The sequence below is a fragment of the Balaenoptera borealis genome (assembly GCF_965194805.1).
Source record: "Balaenoptera borealis genome assembly, chromosome: 15".
Lineage (NCBI taxonomy): Eukaryota > Metazoa > Chordata > Mammalia > Artiodactyla > Balaenopteridae > Balaenoptera > Balaenoptera borealis.
Window position 1 is genome coordinate 80,811,442 of NC_138871.1, and position 21,458 is coordinate 80,832,899.

General features: G+C 36.1%; 1 protein-coding gene across 2 annotated transcripts in view; it reads left to right on the top strand.

Annotated features, from left to right (window-relative positions):
* NBAS (NBAS subunit of NRZ tethering complex) overlaps window positions 1-21,458 on the top strand; it is a 345,856-nt gene that overhangs the window by 144,594 nt on the left and 179,804 nt on the right. For both annotated transcript variants that reach the window (XM_082357496.1, XM_082357497.1), the window contains 6 exons: window positions 650-835; window positions 2,120-2,293; window positions 9,933-10,066; window positions 14,308-14,370; window positions 16,239-16,361; window positions 20,918-21,020. In XM_082357496.1, the coding sequence (XP_082213622.1) occupies window positions 650-835; window positions 2,120-2,293; window positions 9,933-10,066; window positions 14,308-14,370; window positions 16,239-16,361; window positions 20,918-21,020 (783 nt within the window). The remainder of the gene's footprint in view (window positions 1-649; window positions 836-2,119; window positions 2,294-9,932; window positions 10,067-14,307; window positions 14,371-16,238; window positions 16,362-20,917; window positions 21,021-21,458) is intronic.

The window sequence follows — 21,458 nt, forward strand, 5'->3', positions numbered from 1 at the left end:
ATCAGAATATGTCCATTTTATAAACCTGATCAAGTGATGGGAGTGAAATTGCTGTGTATTGAGCATCTGCAGAAAGATTATTCTTTGTTTTGTTGTAAGGGAGGTCTAAATAGTTGAATTGGGACAGAGAAGGTTGAATTAATCAGAGTTAATCGTTCAGCAAGAGTTTATTGAATGTCGTCTATAGGGAGGACTTGTGGAAGGAGAGGTACTGCACAGGACTATGGAAGCCAAGCATTCTTTTTGGGGCAGAGTGGTATAGTGAAAATAGGTTAATTTGACATTATCACTACCTAGCTATGTTTTTTCTTTCTTGCTTGTTAATGTTCTGAGAATTAAATAGACAAATATATGTAAACTGCTCAGTAAACTGTAATGCTCTACGAATTGAAGATGGTTGTCTTTCTTTTATTTTTATTTTCAGTATTTCTTGGTGATTATTTGATTCTTTTGGGACAGTTTGGTGCTGATATATTTCATAAAGAAGTCTGATGTTTTTGTACTGAATAAAAAAGTATGTAGTAATGCAGTTTTATATAAAATGATTATAAGGATTATTGCTAGATTCTATACTAGAGGCTTTTACTTTAGAATATATGGAAAAGAAAGATATAATACTCACAGACTTACTGTTGCCTTTCCATTTTAGGTTGACTGTGCATTGTCACTTATTCGACTTGGAATGGAGCGGAATATTCCTGGTTTGCTGGTTCTCTGTGATAATTTGGTTACTCTGGAAGCATTGGTTTATGAAGCAGGGTGTGATTTAACCCTAACCTTGAAAGAACTCCAGCAGATGAAAGACATTGAAAAACTAAGATTACTGATGAGTAGTGTAGGTTTTATTTTAAAACTTTCTTTTTAACTATTCTATATGTAATTTGATTAATATGTGTCTCAAAGCCAAAGATGTAGTGTCCTTCAAACCAGAGAACTTAGTCAATAAAGGAAGGTTTCTTGACTTAAAAAAAAATAAATCAAGTTTTATGAATAAATTACTGAAGGCATCCAAAACCATTTTGGCTGGTTTTGTACCTTCTTTGCCCTGCATTCATACTTATCTGTACATGACTTTCTTCCCCCCTTCTAGCGAGGCATATTTAAATTAGCTGTCATTCTCGTAATCATGTTTCTAATCCTTCACTTTGTTAAAATTCCCAACTACTTGTATATTCAGATGATTGGCTGGGTGGTTGTATGAAGAAAACATCTTGGCTTCAGGGTTTGTATGTGTAGGAGAATTTGCCCGGCCGTTCTTAGATTTTTGGGGGGGTCACTCGGGGGAGAAAGTACAGTCTCCAAAGTTAGGAACCGATTTCTACTGGCCCACTTTTCCTCTCTTTCTCGTGCCTCTCACCATCTTTTTTCCTCGTATCAATCCCCCTTTTCTCTTTCCCTCTGTCCCCACCTTCCTTTTCTCTTACTAATTTCTTTTCCCTGTGATCCACCAGTGAAAATTGAGTTGTGTTGCATGCAAGATGCCTCTTAAGAGATTCAGGTGTTGTATCTCCTGGGATAAAGAAGAGAAGGGATTGTATAATTTCAGGGATAATGAGTAAGATTATGTGTGTCATTTGGAGTTTCGTGAAGGTGGATGTGAAGGGGTGAAACAAACAGAAGAAGAGGAAAAGGGTGGAAGAGAATCTGGGATTTCTCAAGTGGCTCCTTTCTAGAGCTTCTTTGTGCGTATCTCTCTCTGTCCTTTTCTCTTTCACACTCTCTGTCGGCCTATTCCCCGCCCCGACTCTTTTTACACATACACATACACACACTTTGGGGATAGAATCTCTCTTTGCTCTGGAAGACCTCAGGGCTGAGCAGCTGCAGCAGCGTGTTTGTCTTCCAGAGCTGGGCTTAGGCTGTCGGGGCCCCCAGGGTGGTCGTGGTGCTAAAGAGATGGGCCACAGCGCTCTTGCTGCCGTTGGCTCTACCAGCCCCAGGCAGAAGGTGATTCTCCTGCTGCCTCTCAGTCTCCTTGTGAGGCGTGAATTGGAAAGTTTTAGAAAGTGTGGGGCTTTCATTGTTTCACATGAGTCTGATTATCCTTGAGCTTTAACTTGTCTGTTATTATCAGGTATTTAATTTAACATATGTTTGTTTTGGTGAATTACATTTTCAGTGTTCTGAGGACAATTATGTGACAAGTGCCTACCAATGGATGGTTCCCTTTCTTCATCGTTGTGAGAAACAGTCTCCTGGTGTGGCTAATGAGCTATTAAAGGAATATTTAGTAACTTTAGCTAAAGGAGACTTAAAATTTCCCCTGAAGATATTTCAGCATTCCAAGCCTGATGTAAGTAGAAACTTTAACATCTTAAAAAATCTCTGTACTTTTTCCCCTACAGAATTAGGTTTTACTTACAAATTTTTTAACACTAGGCTTTGCAAGTAATTTCTCTTTAAACAGAAGTGGTTATAATTTTATTCTTTAAAAATGTTTTAGCAGTTTAGTCCAAAAATTTTTTGGAAGTTTTTAAGATTATGTTTACCTTGATTGATTTACTCCAAAGTTTGTTGACTCTTTACTACATTGTGGAAACTGGCAATACCAAAAAGACTAATAATTGAAAGGTATTGAATTCTTACTATAGGCAGGCACTTTACAAGTGTTAACTCATTTAATCCTTGTAACAATCCTATGATGTAGATATTTTGATTATATTACTATTACAGGAAAAGAAAATCGTGATACAGAGTTGTTAGGCAATTGCCCGGGGTCACAGTAAGGAGTGGAACCTTGGGTTCAAACATAGGTTTTCTAGTTTCCCAGCTGTGTTCTTAACCATTATGCTTTAATGTAACACCAATAGAAGAAGAAGAAAAAACTTCTACCCTTGAGGACCTTCAAAATATTTATTAAAATTTTTAGAATCCCATAAGAAAATCTTATAATTATTCTTAATAACTTTTATATTTGCTTAAGACTGACCTATCTATCTATCTATCTATCTATCATCTATCTATCTTTTTTATAGAAATCAAATAGTTGTTCAGATTTACTGGTGATAAATCGTTTTGTTAAGTGCGGGTTACTTTTGAAATGTAAATAACCTCTTAATTTAACCATAAATCAAATATACTGTTTCAAGGGATAGTGGCTCCCTTTCCATTGGAGGGGACACAAGCAGTATGGCGTAGTCACTCGAGGCACTAACATTGTAGTGAGAGTTAAAGCATTAGGTTGGGATTCACGCAGAGCATTGAAGGCCCCTTCTAATCCTAAATTCTAATTGAACGTACTCCTTGTACTAGCTTTTGTTAGCAATTTGATGTCCTCTAAGGTATATGGTCATAGACCATTATAATCAAGATGAAAAGGAAAGCATTGCTTAGTTAATCTCACACATTTTTTGGTTTCTGGAAGGGCTGTCTGTCAGAAATATCTCTGTTCATTGGCTAAAGTTTTCCATCTTCTCATAAGCAGTTTCCATTTAGTATTCTGATTTTAAATTTGGGGTGGTTTACTATGAGCCGAGGGTGGGTTGCTTATGACAGCAGAATGCTACGTGAGAAGCAGGATGGGTTGAATATGAATGTTTTATGAGGAAGAAAGAAGTGACTTTAAATTCTTTCCAGCAATCTTGTTTGCGAGCCTTCTTCCTTACAGAGTCTTGTAAATCCTTTGTATATAGTCAGCTTTTTGTTGTTTTTACTTGGCAATTTAGCATGTGCCTTTTGAATAAAATATATAGCCATTTGCCTTTCTTGAAATATGTCAAAATCAAAGCAGAGAATAATGGTGTTGCTGGGCTCTTCCTTTCCAGTCCACCCTCTCTATTTCTATCGATGTTATCTTTCCACAGCACAAATTTGATCATGTCATGATCTACAGAAAATCTCTGGTGACCTACCATTGCCCGCAGGGTAAATGTTAGGCTCTCTTAAGTGGCGTGGAAGGTTCTTTGCGGTCTGCTTCTAGTCTACCTCTTCAGCCTCATTTCCCTTCATGAATGCACTGGTTTACCCACACTAACTTTTCACCTCTTCACCCTGTCAGGTTCTTTCATGCCTTTTTGTGTTCTGTGAGCCTATTTCCTTTGCTTGTGGTAATTGGGCCCCTTTCCTTCATTTAACCAATACCTGCCTACCCTTCAGGATCCTGCTGTCCAAGACTCCCTGTGCTGTGAAACCTCCGGGGACTTATCTGTGCTAGGGTGGGCCTTGTAGCTGCCTCTAGAATAACGCATGTCTCACTGTGCTGTCATTGCTTGTTCAAGTTTGTCTCTCCCTCTCTTTGTTTCCTGGGTCTGTCCTCTGTGTGTCCGGTGTCTCTGTACTGCCAGGGACTAGCCCAGTGCCTTGTAGAGAGCAAGTGCTCAGTGCATTTTGGCAGGGCAAATGAAGGCATGAATGATTAACTCTGGGTTTCATTATGATGCTTTAGATCACTTGATTACATTTATTTGCTGTGCTAGGATTGTCCTTGGAGCATTGTTTTTATTTTATTTTCCTTGACTGTTCGCAAAAAGAATTTACCTTGGATCTGCCATGAATCATGCGCAAGGTATTTTTAGTGCTATAAAAGGAGCCGTGATTTCTGTATCCAACAGCTTAGGTTAAGGTATGCTGCATTAACAAATGACCCTGCAATCTAAGTAGTTGACAACAGCAAACGTTCATTTCTCACAAGTGTCATGTAGGCTGTGGTTGGGCTTCTGCTGTGTTCCATGTCTTGTTCATTCCAGGACTCAGGCTGAAAGAACAGTTCCCTTTTCTGACTTGTGGCGCAGGAAAAAGAACAAAGCAGAACCACACAGTGGCTCTTAAAGCTTAGCTCCCAGTACCTCAGATTACTCCCTCTCACATTTCACAGGCTGAAGGCTCTGTGGCCACACCTGGTGTTAATGGGGCAGGGAAGAACAATCCTCTACTAGAAAGCGGGGAGCGAATAATGGGAACAATAAGACAAATTCAGATTTGTCTTTTCAACTATCTCATGTGTTTCAAACTCTTCCTCTCTTTTATAACATCCTGATTTTAAGCACTCATTTCTGATTTTAAGCCATTACTCTTTGCTTGAATCCCTCTTTGGGAAGTGAAACTTGTGACGTAACTTGGGCAAGTCTGGATAGAGATGACTTGGGAATAAAATATTCTACCTTCTCGTATCATTTTCTGTCTTTTATACTTTTTTTTTAAAATGCATTTGTGCATCAGAACTATATGGATTAAAAAGAAAACAATTTTCTAGGCCCAACCCAGATATAATAGATTAGAATTTGGGGGAATATGGAATATGCCACTCTTGTTTTTGCTTTTCCCACCATTCTCGTATGGTGAAGGTCACTTTAATCTGATCTGATATTGAGCTGTTTCAGGTTTCAAAAAGACTGTCCTATTTCCAGTTCTCCCGTATTCCTAGGGTATGATCCTTTGGGGGTCCAAATTAGAAGTATTGGATACTTACTAGGCCCTTCTGCTTGTAGATACCAGACTGTATTCCAGTAATGGGGACAAATGGGAAAGTCTCCTTAACACTGTAAACTCTCAGCTGCAATTTCCTGTTGGCCTACTTTGGGCCCACACTCCTTAGGAAATTGAAAAGTGCCTCCAGGACTGTGCTGTTCAGTACGGTAGCCACTAGCCATGTGTGGTTATATAAATTAAAATATAAAATTGAAAACTGTTACCCAGTCTCACTAGTTTTCTATGCTATTCCCAGTATTTTACAATTACAAACAGTACTACAACGAGTAACCTGTTTATATTTATTTTGTACTATTGGCATATCTTCAGGGTATATTCCTGCAAGGGGATTCCAGGCTCTGAAGGGAGGTTTGTGTTGGTATTTACCACATTTCTCTCCAGACAGGTTGTTTCAATTTACATTTCCACCAGCACTGTGTGAGCATGGCTGTTTCTCCACAACTCTGCAGACATAATTTGTTGTCATATTTAAAACATTTTGCCACCGTGATAGGTGAAAAATTACATTTCAGTGTTGTTTTAATTTGTACTTCTCTAAATATGAGTGAATTTGAACATTTTCTCATATGCTTGAGAGGCATTGTCGGTTTTGTGAATTGTCCATTCCTGCCTTTTCCCCATTTTTCACTTTGATTTTTGTTTCTTTGTGCCTTAACTTTTAGAAATTCATATATATTAGTGTAATTAGTCCTTTTTCTGTGGTTTCTATTGTGAATATTTCACCCAGTGGGTAGGTTGGCTTTTGACTTTGTTTATGGCGTATTATGCCATGCAAAATCTTTTACAGTTTATTTTTTGTAATCAAATTGAGCGATTTTTTTTTTTAATTGCTTCTGTATTTTGAGGCATGGTGAGAAAGCCTTTTCCTATTACAAGGTTAAAGAAGAAATCACTCATGTTTTCTTCTAGTACTTGTATGGCTTTATTTTTATGTTTAGACCCTTAATCTATTTGGAGTGTTCTTTTGCAGGGTGTGAGATACGGATCTATTTTATGTTTTCCCTAATGCTACCTAGTTGTTGCAGCACCATTTATTAAAAAAGTTTATCTGTACCTGAGTGATTTGAGATGCCACCTTTGTCATATACAAAATTTCCATTTGTTTTGAGTCTAATTCTAGAGTTTCTCTATTGTTTTATTGGTCTGTTTGTCCATATACTAAGTACCACACTGTTTTAATTATAGAGATTTTGTAGTGTGTTTTTAAAGTCTGGTATGGGTAGTATTCCTTTGTAGTGTTTTCTTCCCCCCAGTTTTTTAAAAGTTATTCTTGTATATATTTTTTTCTGTCTGAACTTCAGTATAATGTTCAGTCACCCTATTCAAGAATAGGGGGCATCATTCTATTTCTTCATATCTTTCTTAGTGTCTTTCAGGAATGTTTAAAATTTTTCCTTATATAGGTTTTGCACATTTCTTGTTAAATCTGTTCCTAACCACTTAATTTTCTGTTTACATTACAAATTGAGTTCTATTTACCCTCATTTTCTCTAACTTTATTGTTTGTGTATAGGAAAGTTATTGATTTTTGTATGATAATTTTCAGTGATTCTTTCACTGTTTCACTGATTTCTTTTGTTGCTTGTTTCTCTGGGGTCTCCCAAGTATTCTATCTTAACATCTGTTGTTCTTTCTCTAGTTGTCTACTAGTGCATAATTTTAAGACCTTTTAAAAGAAATTATGTCTTTGTTACATTTTACCTTGCTCTGCAATATGGGAGATTATTTGCTGCCCATGGTGGGGAAGATTTATTGATTTCTTGGAAAGTCCTAAATGGGCTCCCTTCTATTAGCTTGAGGTGGGACAAATGATGGTTTAATAGTGACCACTGAGATATTAGTACAGGAATAATGAGAATAAAAGGAAGTGTGTCTTACTATATGAAGTTGGACATCTGTAGAGAGTCTAATAGGACAACAGTGAAAAGTATCTTAATGTGAGCATTATGATTCACATACACAGTAGATTGTATTAAGAAGGATATGCTGAGTGGCATAGGAAGAGAACAGAAAGGTGCCATAGGAGTACAGAGAGGAGAAAGAATTCATGTAGAGAGTAGTATGAGGATTTATTCATTGGACCAGCATTTATCAAGTATAAGCAAGAGACTCTGGAAATCTGGGGAAGTCCAATTGAAGTCATCCAAATGGACATAAAACTGGATTATTCGGGAGGTTTTAAAGACTAAGGTTTTAAGAAGTTCCTTGAGAAGACATTCCAGGTAGGAGTAGAATAAGACAAGGGGACGTAATCAGACCAATGCCATGTTTAGATAAAGGAAAGTTATTTAACCTGAGTGAATTAAAACTTTATGCAGAGAGGTAGTGGTTCACAGGACTGGAAAAGTGGGTGGGCACCAGGCCACGAAGGAGCCTGAGTGGAAGGCAAAAAGTTTACTCTTTACCTTTCACATTGAAGGTCTACTAAAGGGTTTTGAACATACCTGATCAAATAGGGACTCTAGAACATGTAACTTTCAAGCGACACTTCAACGTCTCAGGGAGGGAAAGACAGGAAGCAGGAAGATGGAGGGAAACATCAAGGGCTATGGCTTCTGTTTCAGCCGGTTTCCCACGATGTTCCTTGACTGAAACTGGTTTCCATTTTTTCATCTTCCTCAGATGCTTCCTGACCATGTTTTTTATTACCATATTTTTTTATTGTTTATTACCATATTTTTCCTCAGACTCTTCCGTTCTTCCGTACGTGAAGCTCTGCTGCAGGATCGTGAGAACTAACACTTACCTTAGGCCCTGGAGCCACTTGCCTGCGCTCAGATCCTGGCTTGACCGTGACCAGCTCTGTGCCTTGAGCAAGTTGTTCGTCCCCTCAGTGCCTCGATTTTCCCTTTATGTAAAATAGAAATGATACTAGCACTAACCTTACAGGATTGTTTTGAGGATTTGTGAATTAATGCACTTAAAGCGCTTAGAAACAGTACCTGGCACACAATAAGAAAATGGGAAAAGCTAGCTATTTTCGTTAATTTTTTTTTTTAACATCTTTATTGGAGTATAATTGCTTTACAATGGTGTGTTAGTTTCTGCTTTACTGACACTCTTGTTGTACCCTGCTTGTCCCTATTTCACCAGTTTGTCACTTTGCAACCTTGGATAACTAACTTTGTCAAATGTTGATGTCAAATTAATGATATATTTCTTAATACCTTGAAGAAATCCTTTAACCCAAGTACTTTAGAAAACTTTACTTCCCTGATAACCTTATTAAGGTTTCCTCTTTCCATCCATTTCTTCTTCTCATCCATTGATGTGGTTTTTCTACTGAGAAAATGCCTTTGTTTGGCAGCTTCTCTTCATCACTTTCCTCTCTGTTTTGTGAGTTTCTACTAAAATGTTGAAAAGTAGTAGATGGTTATTATGGAAATCATCTTAAGCTTATTTTGTTGTTGTAAAGGGCTCTAAGAAAATAGTTTCAAACTTCTATTTTGGTTTCGTGGTGGTAATAACATAAGCATTCTACATGTGTTCATTTATTTAATCCTCACAACAATGCTATTAAGAAGATGTTAATATTCCAGTTTTATAGATGAGAAAAACAAGGCACAAATCTGTTATTTTTATATCCCAGAAAATACTTTAAGAATGGGTCTCTGGGGGGCTTCCCTGGTGGCGCAGTGGTTGAGAGTCTGCCTGCTAATGCAGGGGACACGGGTTCGCACCCTGGTCTGGGAAGATCCCACATGCCGCGGAGCGACTGGGCCCGTGAGCCACAGCTGCTGAGCCTGCGCGTCTGGAGCCTGTGCTCCACAACAAGAGAGGCCGCGATAGTGAGAGGCCCGCGCACCGCGATGAAGAGTGGCCCCCGCTTGCCGCAACTAGAGAAAGCCCTAGCACAGAAACGAAGACCCAACATAGCAATCAATCAATCAATTAAAAAAAAAAAAAAAAAAAGAATGGGTCTCTGTTGTTTACAATGGGAAAGTGACCCCCAATAGCCATTTTTCTGCATCAGAAATATGGAGTGTATTTTGGGATATGAATATTACCTCATTACAATGCGACTTCTTTCGAATAGAATGTCAATACTGTTGTGTTAAATGACTAATACATAATGCATACTGAAAAATAGTAGGTTTGAACATCTCTGAATATTAGTTAAGGAATTTTACATATTTTTGTGATTGAAACACATAAAATTTGGTTTTAGGGTTAGAAATGTTGTTTTTAATGAATTGCCTTTTTAGTTCACTGTGTTTCTTCTATCTACTTTATCTTGAATGGGTCATGAATTGAAGAATCTGTTTTCAGCAGATGCAAAGCTTATGGGTACAAATTTTCTTTTCTTGCTGATTCTGTAATTAAAATGCAATTTCATTTAGAATAATTAAAGACCCCAGAAGTCTGTAAGCTAAAGGAAAAACCAAGATTTGTTTCTGCAGCTGATTAATTGCACTATTTAATATTCTATTGACAGTGGTACTGGGATATGGCAAAATGGAATGTAAATCTATTGACATTTAGCACAACATGTTTTATTTCTCTAGTTGCAGCAAAAAATTATTCCTGATCAGGACCAACTGATGGCAGTAGCACTAGAATGCATCTATAGCTGTGAACGAAATGACCAGCTCGCTCTTTGCTATGACGTATTAGAATGTCTGCCACAAAGAGGATATGGGTAAGAACCCACAGTGTGCCTTTGTTATGGTTGTGTCTTTTTACTCTAACAGTTAAAATGAAGATGTTGCTTCTCTGAATGTTCATTATAGAGAATTTTGGGAATATAAAGAAGAAAATGAGATCATGTGCAAACCTGTTGCCTCGAGATAGACACTTGTTTTTCTAACAGTATATAGGACGTCACTAAATTTTGTTAACCTTGATAATTATCCATTAAAAAGCAAGCAAGAATATCACTACCACCACAACAAAAAGTACTCTCTTAAGTGGATAGACGGTGATATCTCTTTGTTTAAAATTGTGTTTCTAATTAAGCTTTTTCCTTATTTATGGGCTAGTTGTATTTTTTCTATGAATTGTTTTTTCTTGGCCCTTGCCCAGAGTAAAATTTCTAAGTAATAATGTACGGATATACATACCTCATTTAGTGGTATGCAAGTCAGATTTATATTTTCTCTTTGGAAGTCACATAACAATCATTCCTTTAATCACTCTTTTAACACATAGTACATATTATAAATTTCATATCTGGAGAAGTTAATAACAGCACATGGAAAAGCACTGAATGAAAAATCGGTGGGCCTGTTTCTAAGCCTTTGTGACTACAGCTGAGTCATGTAACTTCTCTGGTCATCAGTTTCCTCATTTGCAAAATCAGGTGTTTAGACAAGAAGTCTTCCTCATGCTTTGTTTTCTTCTTCTCCTCTCTCTTTCTTCTTTTCTCTCTCTCTTTTCCTTCCAAGGAAATATTTATTTTTTCGTGTGAAATGAATGATAGAAGTCACTTGATTTTGCAAGCCAATGTGGAATAATTGTTTCACGTAGTCATTAATAGAATTGAAATCAGGTGAAAAATTGATGGGGAAGGGATATTTGCATGGTACCAAAGTATTACCTTTAGCAAATATATATGTATATTTTTGTAATTTCAAAGGGGAAATTTACCTTTATAAAGTCTAAGTCTGACTGCCGTCACCTTTGATCAAGTTATCAAATATGGCATCACTTACAATCAGGCAGCCTAGCCATATGTGCCTCCTGGTGAGAAGCAGTATGAAGTAAAATTACTTACCCTGAATCTAATCAATCCTTTAAGCCAAACTTCTAGTTTACAGTCAATGTAGGGAATAAGAGAACAAGTTAAATAACACCATGAAGAAAAAAACCAGATAAATACAGACTGTGAGATATTCTACAGGTCATATTGTCTTTTCACTTTGAAAAGTCAGTGACATGGAGAAAAACAAATTGGTGAGGATGAGGAGATGCTATTATAAAATCGTGAAGTCCAAGAGAACATGATCCCCTTCTAATTTTTAACCATAAAATAAATAATGTATGTACTAGTTAAAATCAGGGTACAGGAAGACTTGTAATTGATAAAAAACTATTGGTTGCTCTCCCTCCCCATCCTTTGATACCTGTCTTCTAAAAGTAAACACTCATTATAGATCATGATTTTCTTCTTGACTTTGCCTGCCTCCTTTAAAATATTATGCTCACGTTGCTATTTATTGATTTTACAATTTTAGATGATTATTGACTTCCTTTCATTGACGCCTACCCTTCCCCCATACCTACTTCTCTTAACCATTTTTTCAGTATAGTCAAAGTGGTATTTCTATCTTATGATTATGTATATACTGTTTACACAGAGCTAGGTATGATTATATTTCCTTTTTATGCAACTTTTTGCTTTTCGTGGATTGAATAATTTCCTTTTTTGTCATTGTTTTTTGTTTCCATTTACCTCCCTCACTCTTCTGACAGAAGTGTAAAATTCCTTTTCAAGGTCAAAAATATCTAGTAATCTCTCCTTTCTCTTTTCACTCTATGTCTCTCTCTCTCTCTTACTTTTGAAACATCTTTCTTAGAATTGTCTTTTCTCTTCCTTTGATATGAATTGTTCTCTACTCTGCTGTACAGCGTTCATCGTTGGACTTTTGTTTGCATCTCTCTTGTGTTGCATATTGCATTTCTGGGATTATTATCTTTCCCTTTCTTTACTTATTCCCTCATTTTGATGGAACATAATCTTGAATAGCTTCCTGTCAAATGTTGCATGGAGGCATTTTTATTTTAAGACTATCACATGTCAAAAAAATATCATAATTGCATCCTTACACTTGATGGAAGGCTTGGCTGTGTATGGAATTCTAGGTTTCTGATCCTTTTCCTTGTGAGTTTTGAAGGCATCACTCTTGTCTTCTCCTTTCAGTGTTGTTGAGAAGTCCAAGGCCATTATATGGCTTTTTCCTCCCCTTTTTGGAATACTTCAGTACCTTCCCTTCATTTCTAATGTTCTGAAATATCATAAGGATGTGTTTTATTCTGAGTCTAAATTTATCATTGTTCATTTAAATCGTGTATTTCAACCTGGAAACTCATGTCCTTCAAACTGTTGGGAAATTTTCTTATATTTTTTTCCTGTTAAGTTTCCTTGATAAGTTTATTTGCATGTCCTTCTTTTTTCTCATTTTTGCACATTTTAAATTTATTTACTGCCCTTTTTGTTCTTTTTCCCATGTTTTGATCTTTTGTTAAGTGATCTGGGAGATTTCTATAGTTTTATCTTCTAATCCGTATTTTGAATTTAAAATTTATTTTGGCTTTCTTATTTAAATTCCAAGAACTTTTTCTCATTCACTTTCAAACAAAATAATATCCTGCTCTTGTTTCACAGATGCACAAATTCATTTCTACACCCTGCATTAACCCTTACCCCACCGTGATCTCTGATTTTTCATATTCTGTTTGTTTGCATCTCTGTTTTTACTGTGAGGACCTTTCCTCCATGTCTAGTGATTCTTGGCCATTAATTTATATCTAAGATACTAAAAGTTGATTGGATGCCTGTTGGCAAGCTGAAGGTTTTCATTATAGGAGTCCTTGGGAAATTGCCTTATATGTGAGCAGCTGGCTGAAAAAAATCTTTAGTCATTATGTTTGTGAATGTCAGTTCACAAAGGAAGAACTCTATATTCTGAAAATCAGTGACAAATGTTTATTGTAGAGTTACAAAATGATAATTTAAAAAATATTGTTTCTGAATGAGTATGTTAATTGAAGTTATCTCCGATGAATGATCTATTTTTTTTTTTTTTGAAGGACTTTAAGTGGAATATACCCTAATTTATCACTCTACTCCAAGGCCTGAAACTTGGTTTAAAAAGATAGTATAATCTTTGTAAATTGCATGAAATAATTGCCACATAGATTTAGACCAGGACAGATTGATAGTTTTAAAAATAGTGAGTGAGACTTTTGTGTTCAAGTAGGTAATTTTTAATTTTCCAAGTCCAGATAAAGATTTTTATTTAGCTTTCTTATTAAATCCTAAGATCTTGCTGGAATTCAGTTGAATCATTGGTTGAAAGGCACCTGAGAGTGTCAGGTACAGTGGTTCTCAGTTGAGAGTCGTCCCTCCAAGGTTGGGACACAGAATTGCAGAGGGTGGCAGAGGGCTTTTATAGCAGTTGCTTAACTTTTCTACCAAATCCTTTGCACTCGTACGTGCGTTGTGCCGTGCTAAATCTACCCTATCAGCTGCGTTTTTATTAGTTTATGATCTTTTTCACGGTAATGTTTCTCCTAGTCCCCCGTCTACTTTTTTCCTGAGAAAGGAAAAAGGAAAAGTGCTTCTTATCTCCACTCCCGGTAGGAATTATCTGTATGATGGCTATGTACTTCTCTTTCGTTTTAAAATATTGCAGTGGAGGCAGAGTGAATGATGACGTGGGAGAAGTCCCCTGAGTATATAGAATCCTAATGGAAAAGTCCTAGGGGAGTCACAGGTGGAATAGATAGGACTAGGAGAAAGCCAATGTGCAGGGCCATGGTTCCTAATCTGTTTTATTGGTTAAAAGAAGAGAAATAAATGATGCTTTATTGTTTACCACTTCTTTAAAGAAAGACTACAACTGATTTATAATTCTTTTTTGCTTTTAGCAGAACTGAACTAAAAGTTCTTAGGAAAATAGTTGCCCATATCTCACTAATCTGTAATAGAGAATATTGTTATATTCCAGTATTTTTTATCTTAATCTCTTTTGAGTCATGAAAGATGCTGAATGAGTGTAGGAGGTAAGACTGACCTTTTACTGGACAGGGTGTTACTGTCATATATTAAGTACAAGGGAAACATCACTTTTTTTTTTTTAAACTTAAGTGAGTTTAGTATTTCAGGTTAAAAAGTTACTACTAAAACCTAATTTTAATTCTTTTCTCTTAATCCTTTAGTCAGAAGACAGAGGTAACCACAGCTCTTCATGACATGGTAGACCAACTGGAACACATTCTCAGGTGAGAAAAATGACGATCTTTTGGTTCTATGCTGATTAAGGAGGTCTGTCCAAGAAATGTTACCTTAAATATGCCTAGTGATCATTTCCAGTTTGACCTAATATTCGTTTGACTCTCTTAGGAGTGAATTTTCTTAATAATGAATATAATACTAGCTTATTTTAGCAGAATGCTACAGCAATGAGAACATGGACTTTGAAGACTAGTAGAACTGTGTTCAAATCTAGGTGTTGTAACTTACTAGCTGTGTGATCTTTGAGCCTAGGGTTTTCTTAGCTATAATATCTACCTTGAGATGTGAAATTGATACTAGATAAAGCATTTAAAGTACCTCACACATAGTAGGTAAATAAGAAATATTAGTTCCTTCAGCAGTTATTACGTCCATCAGCAAACAATGTTTATTATAACCCTAACTTTCCTTTTTGGGTTATACTACATTTGATTGACTATCTGGGTTATATTATATTAGTGACTCTAGCAATATTCTTTACTGTGAAAATGAAGCATTTAACTGTCTCTTTTGGAGACTGAAAATTTCTAATTTGCTATTCAGGAAGTTTAATATTGTTTACTAGTGTTCATTTTTATATGTATATATAATGTGCTTGTGTGTAATTTTTAAATATTTGCATTAAAAATGAAATTTTAGGACTAATAAACTTTGTTCTTCCAATATATAATTATAGAAATTATAGGTAATAACATCACTTGATAGTGGTAATATGTAAAGTATAAGAATTTGGGAATCTACTAATTCGATGTCCCTCTCTTCTCCCCAGCCTCCCTGAAAAATTGAGCATAGTTTGAACAAAGCTTAATGGGTTAAGTCGGTATAGATTCATTCCTTACAAATCTGCATGGTTTCCTTTTTTTCCCTAATGAAATTGAAAAGAGCTTTCTCCAGGAAATACAGTATAATAAACATAATGCATTTCATAAAAAATTATTTCATAATACACATCATTTATTTCACCATACGTTCCTGGGTGTAACCATGGGTTGTCTTGATAGTCAAATTATGCTCTCAGTACCTCAAGGAAACAGTAACACCCTTTAGGTTTCTGGATGATACCCAGGTCTTTCACTGTTCACCTTAATTTACTAACCTTTTAAAAGGAGAACTCTTTTTTCCAGTTCCACCTCATGGCCATTAACAGTTGATAAATGTTTTAGTGTATATAATGTCAGGTGATGTGACCCATGGAACTTATCTTTATGAAGAGTTACTGAATTTTGTCTGACCTCTCTTTAAGCCCAGTAGTGGTTAATTCATAAATGTGAGATTTGGCGAGACAGAAAAGGTGTATATACGGTGCTGATAATTATGGAATAGGATATCTCAAGAAGATCCATATGAGAACAGAAATCTTATTTGTTTGTTTATAGAATGGATTCTTGAGGGAGATTGAGCCTTATGGGGTTTCTGTGGTTTTCCAACCCTAAAATTCTTTGCTTATTGCTTTTCTAGCAGCCTTGCCTATAACAGAATACTCACTAAGGTTGTTAAGAGTTAAAGTTGGGTATTGCAATTATAGATTTGTCTTATTTTGCTGACTTGATGCTCTTAGAGCACAGGAAAATTGTAAAAAAAAGATTTTGAGATAAGGATATGCCAGGCTTTTTAAAAAATGTTAACTTATCCCAAGTATATTGTAATAAAAGTCAGTAGGGGAAATAAGATTTGATATATAATTATTAGCTTTTTTTTGCTGAGAATTAATGTAATGTGTAAAATTTGGTCATTCTTTATGCTACTTTTTTTAAAATACTTTTAACACCTAAGTGCTACTTACGTGTTTAAGATTCTTAGAGCTTTTTTGTTTGGTAGCAAGACTTATTTAAACATTTTTCTTTTTACTTAACAGTGTGTCAGAGATTTTGGAGAAACATGGACTTGAGAAACCAATTTCATATGTTAAAAATACTCAGTCTAGCTCAGAAGAGGCACACAAGCTGATGGTTAGATTGACCAGGCACACCGGTCGTAAGTGAGTAATAAAATTAATTGATAATTGTATGTGATTAAGAAAAAGTACGACTTTTTTTCTTTTTCTGACTACATTGGGTTATAATTGACCAACAGTAAATTGCACATATTTAAAGTATAGAATATGATAAGTTTTGATATACGTATATACCCACAAAGCCATCACCTCGTCAAAATAATGAATGTATCCATCACCCCTAAAAGCTTTCTCTTGCTCATTTATAATCCCCTCCCTCCTTCTGCTTCTCCTCATTACACCCCCATCCCCTCCCCAGGCTATCACTGATCTATTTTCTGTCTCTATATCGTACTTTGCATTTCCTAGAATTTTATGTAAATGGAGTCATAACAGTATGCACTTTGTTTGTTTGTTTGGCTTCTTTCACTCAGCATAGTTATTTTGTGATTCATCCGTGTTGTATCATGGATCACTAGTTTATTCCATTTTGTTTGTTGACTAGTATTCCATTGATGGATTTATTGCACTTTGTTTATCTATTCACTTGTTGATGGACATTTGGTTTACTTTGAGTCTTGGCTTTTACAAATATAGCTGCTATGAATATTCATGTACAAGCCTCTGTATGGACATGCGCTTTCATTGCTTTTGGATAAATCCAGAAGAGTGGAATGGCAGGATCATATGGTAGGTGGATGGTTAACTTTTCAGAAAACTGCCAAACTGTCTTCCAAAGCATTTGTACCATTTTATTTTTTAATCAGTCTTTTAGGAACGTTCCAGTTGTTCTACGTGCTTGTCAGTACTTGCTATGGTCAGTCTTTTAAGGTTTAGTTATTTTAATAGGTATGTTATGGTATCTAATTTTGGTTTTAATTGCTTTCTCCAGTGAGTAATAACGTTGAGCATCTCTTTATGTGGTTATTTGACATCAGTGTATCTTCTTAGATCATTTTAAAAATTGGGTTTTTGTATTCTTTACTGATTTTGAGAGTTTTCTTATATATTCAGGATACAAGTCCTTTATTAGATATATGCTTTGCAAAGATTTTCTCCTATCTGTGCCTTATCTTTTCATTCTCATACCTGTGTCTTTTGAAGGGCATACTTTATAAATTTTGATGAGGTCCAGTTTATCAATTTTTTCTTTGTGCTTTTGATGTCATGTTAAGAAACTTCTGGCACAAAGATTTCCTCCTGCCATTTTTAGTAAAATTTTTAGTTTCCCATTTTACAATCAGTTTCATGGCCCATTTTGAAAGTTCATTTTTGTTTATTGTTAAGGTATAGATTTTTTTTTTTTAATATCTGAATATTCCAGCATCATTTGTTGAAAAGACTGTCCTTTCTGTACTGAATTGCATTTGCATCTTTGTTGAATATCAGTTTTCCATATTATGGGGGCCTATTTTGGGGTTCTTTATTTTGATCCATTGATCCGTTTGTCTATCATTCCTCTAACAACCATCCTGTATTAATTATTATAGATTTATAGTAATTCTTAAAATAATTGTAGATTTATAGGAAGTCTTAAAATTCTCTCTTTATCTCTGTCTCTTTCAACAGTTTACTATAGTTATTGATTTATGTGCCTTTGTTCCCTTCAAAATCATAAGCTTATCTAAGGCAAGTGTTACAATCACCAAACATCTAATTTGGAACCTTACATATCATTGGCCCTCTCTCAGTTATTATTAAATGAATAATTTAGAAGGTTTTGACAATTTAAGTCTTAAAGTTTCGTTACAACTATAAACGATGGGTCAATATTTCCCGTCATGTTGGCTCTAGTCAAGACCCTACTCTTCAGTAAGAAAGCCTCACTGTTGCTGCTAGATTACCTACTCTCTTTCCACTGAATCCCTCAAATACTTCTAAAGTCTTTGCAGTTAATTTCTACTTATGGCATTCTACTTACTGTGAATATGTAAGAGAGTACGGCCTCTTTTTTCAAGGTAGTCAACTTGAAATGAATCTTAATTATTTCATATATGCTACTATGGCTTGGCCTTCAGCACCTATCGAATTTTCTTATGCATGTTCTAAATGGTGGCAGATTTCACTGACTGTCACAAATCAGGTTTTACTATCTTGAGTGCAATACTATTTCTCGCTGGAAAACACACCTCCATTCCAAAGCTGTAACTAATACATCATGTTTGTATTCAGGTATTTCCCTGTCAATTTGCACACCTCTTGTATAGTGCCTCCAGGTTCTTCTCTTGGTTCTTATTTACTGCATGTATTCTAAAAACACCTTTGGAAATAATGTCTTATAATTTATTTTAATTAGAACCTGTACTTAAGGCTAGCCACATGTGAGAAAACATTAATGCCATCTGTCCCAGTGTTGCTGGCTTCTAGAAGAACAGCTGGGCTGCGAGAACTTGAATTCAGCTAGACAGTGCCCAGGTCTGATTTTATGAAGCTGGTGCAAGATGGACACTCACTTTTTCAAACGTTTTGCTACTTTTCTGCCTGCGAGCCAAATTTGAAAGAGTCCTTTAATTCTTTGAAGCCCACCCAAAGAGTTCACATAACGAAGTCTAAATAATGGAAGCACTTCAGGGATTATCCTTGAAGACTTGCAAATATATCAGTTTGTTTTGTGTATTTGTATGCTGGAAAAAAAAATGTATTCTCTTAAGCTCTATTACATATCAGATAGAAACAATTGTTCATTTTGTGTAGCAAATAGAAAATGCTATAAGCAAATGAAGCATATGGTTATTAAAAATTTTAGGTGAAAAAAATTCCTGAAGACTAGAATTTTTGCAGGAAAGATCCCAAATGCATAATTTTTCCATAGCAATACTATTAAACACAGTCTATTTGCCCTGTTTTTAATGCATAAGAAAGAAAATGATGCGTGGAAAAGGAACACCCAGTTGGTATTTGACAAACAGAAAACAAAACCAAACCTACCCTTTTCAAACAATGAGATTCATGATTATGTAGAACTTCAAGACTAGAAAATAAACATAAATGATGATTCCAAACTCACATATATTCAACAAAGATGAACTTTTGAGAGAGGTAGAATTACAGCACATTCTCCCTCCTACTAGACAATATTAGTGATTGTGTATGTGACTACAGAAAAACAAACAGATGTGTTTGTGACTTCCAGATTCATTCATTCACACTTGTTGAATACTACTTTGTACCAGAAAAATATGGGGAGTGTCTTTTCATGCATTCTAGTTTAAGTTAATTATCATAATATACAAAAAAGGAAACTGAAGCTCAAAGAAATTAAGAAATTTATTCAAATCCATACAGGTAACTGAGCTTGTTTTTATACTCAGGAAAAATCTTGTTTCATTGTCTGTGTTTTTTCAAAATTAATCTCATCCCTTCCTTATCATTCTTTGAGATTCTCTTTCAGTGAGAAAGCTGAAATTCAGGAATATTAAATATAGTCACGCAGCTAATATGTGACTCTCTGTGACATTGTTAACAAAACCGTTTCCCCTGTTGCAGGAGAATCTGAACCACTGATTCTCTAACTCTGTAAGTCTGGATACTAACATGAAATGGTATTTGATCAACTAGATAGTGTAGGCCTCACTACTTCATCTCTGATTGGTAAATTGGTCCTAGAGGAACTGTGTAAATGAACTAGAAAACCTGGTAGGGGCTTGAAGCTTTGGTTTTCCCATGTGTGGTCACTGGCTTATCCTTGAGGGGACCCTGAAAACTATGCCTATGGAATTGTTACAAAAGGTATCAGCTCGGTGCTTTGTGACCACCTAGAGGGGTGGGGTAGGGAGGGTGGGAGGAGGGAGACGCAAGAGGGAAGAGATATGGGGACATATGTATATGTATAGTTGATTCACTTTGTTATACAGCAGAAACTAACACACCATTGTAAAGCAGTTATACTCCAATAAAGATGTTAAAAAAAAAAAAAAAAGGTACTGACTTTTGTGGGGAATGAAGCTTCTTCCTAAGCCAGATAGGAACTGCAGCTACCGTATAGGGCTTGTCGTACGTGGGCTGGCACCTGGGCTGTCGCCTGGATGGGAGAGAACCCCCGCAGTGCTCTATCCCAGGCTCTGTGGACTGCCGCAAGGAGTCCCACTGAGAGGAACCACTGGGGCTGCCCGGCTGGCCAGCTGTGCTTCCCGCCTCCAGACATGCCAGGTGTGGCCCCTGTTGCCTTCTGGGTCTGCATGTGTGGTTGAAGTTAAGAACATACCCTGCTGGCGACTGCAGAGTGATGAAGATGGAATTTGAAACTCATTCTCCCGTCTCCAAGTGCTTTTTCTGCTATATCACAGCTGCTTTATCTTACTTTACCGTGTGCTTTATTTTACCTTAGAAACTCATAGCTTGTTTACCTTTGCCATTATCAGTTTTGTGTCTAGGCAGCCTACGGCAGCGGCCGCTCTGGCAACATCTCTGGCATTGATGCGTCGCTGCCCAACTTTTCCCTCTATCTTTAGTCAAAGTTTTTGTCCTGGAAATTCAAATGAGATCTATTTCTCTTGATCATCTGGGAGCTGTGTGGCATATTGAATAGTGGTACCAATTTTTTTTACTTTTGACCTATTGGAGAGAGCAATTTCATGAATTATTTTCTTTTTTACCCCCAGGCAGCCTCCTGTCAGTGAGTCGCATTGGAGGATGTTGCTGCAAGACATGTTAACTATGCAGCAGAATGTTTACACCTGTCTAGACTCTGATGCTTGCTATGAGGTAACTCTACATATGTAAATATTTCCTTTTAATTTTGTAATTTTGGTTGTTACATTTTGTTGATTGGATACAAGATGATGACCATAAGTTTCACTGTAAGTAATAGGATTGAATTATTGAATAATATTCAATAGCTGGTAATTGAGTGGTGCTTTAGAGTTTGAGCACTTTCATACATAACTTATCTTCTTTGTTCATTGCAACACCATTTATTTAGTGGGTTAATTCTCAGCTGGAAAACTCTGAATCGTACGTGGCTCCTCTCTCTTCCATAGTTTTGGTGGTCACTAAAATTTGCTTCATGTGCCTGAGAAAAGTCTTTCAAATCTGTCCTCTCTTCATCTCTGCTAAATTGTTGTAATCCTCCAAACTTGTTTCCCTACTTCCATATCTCTTCCTCATTTACACGGAAGAGAGTATTCTTCTAAAACAGACCTT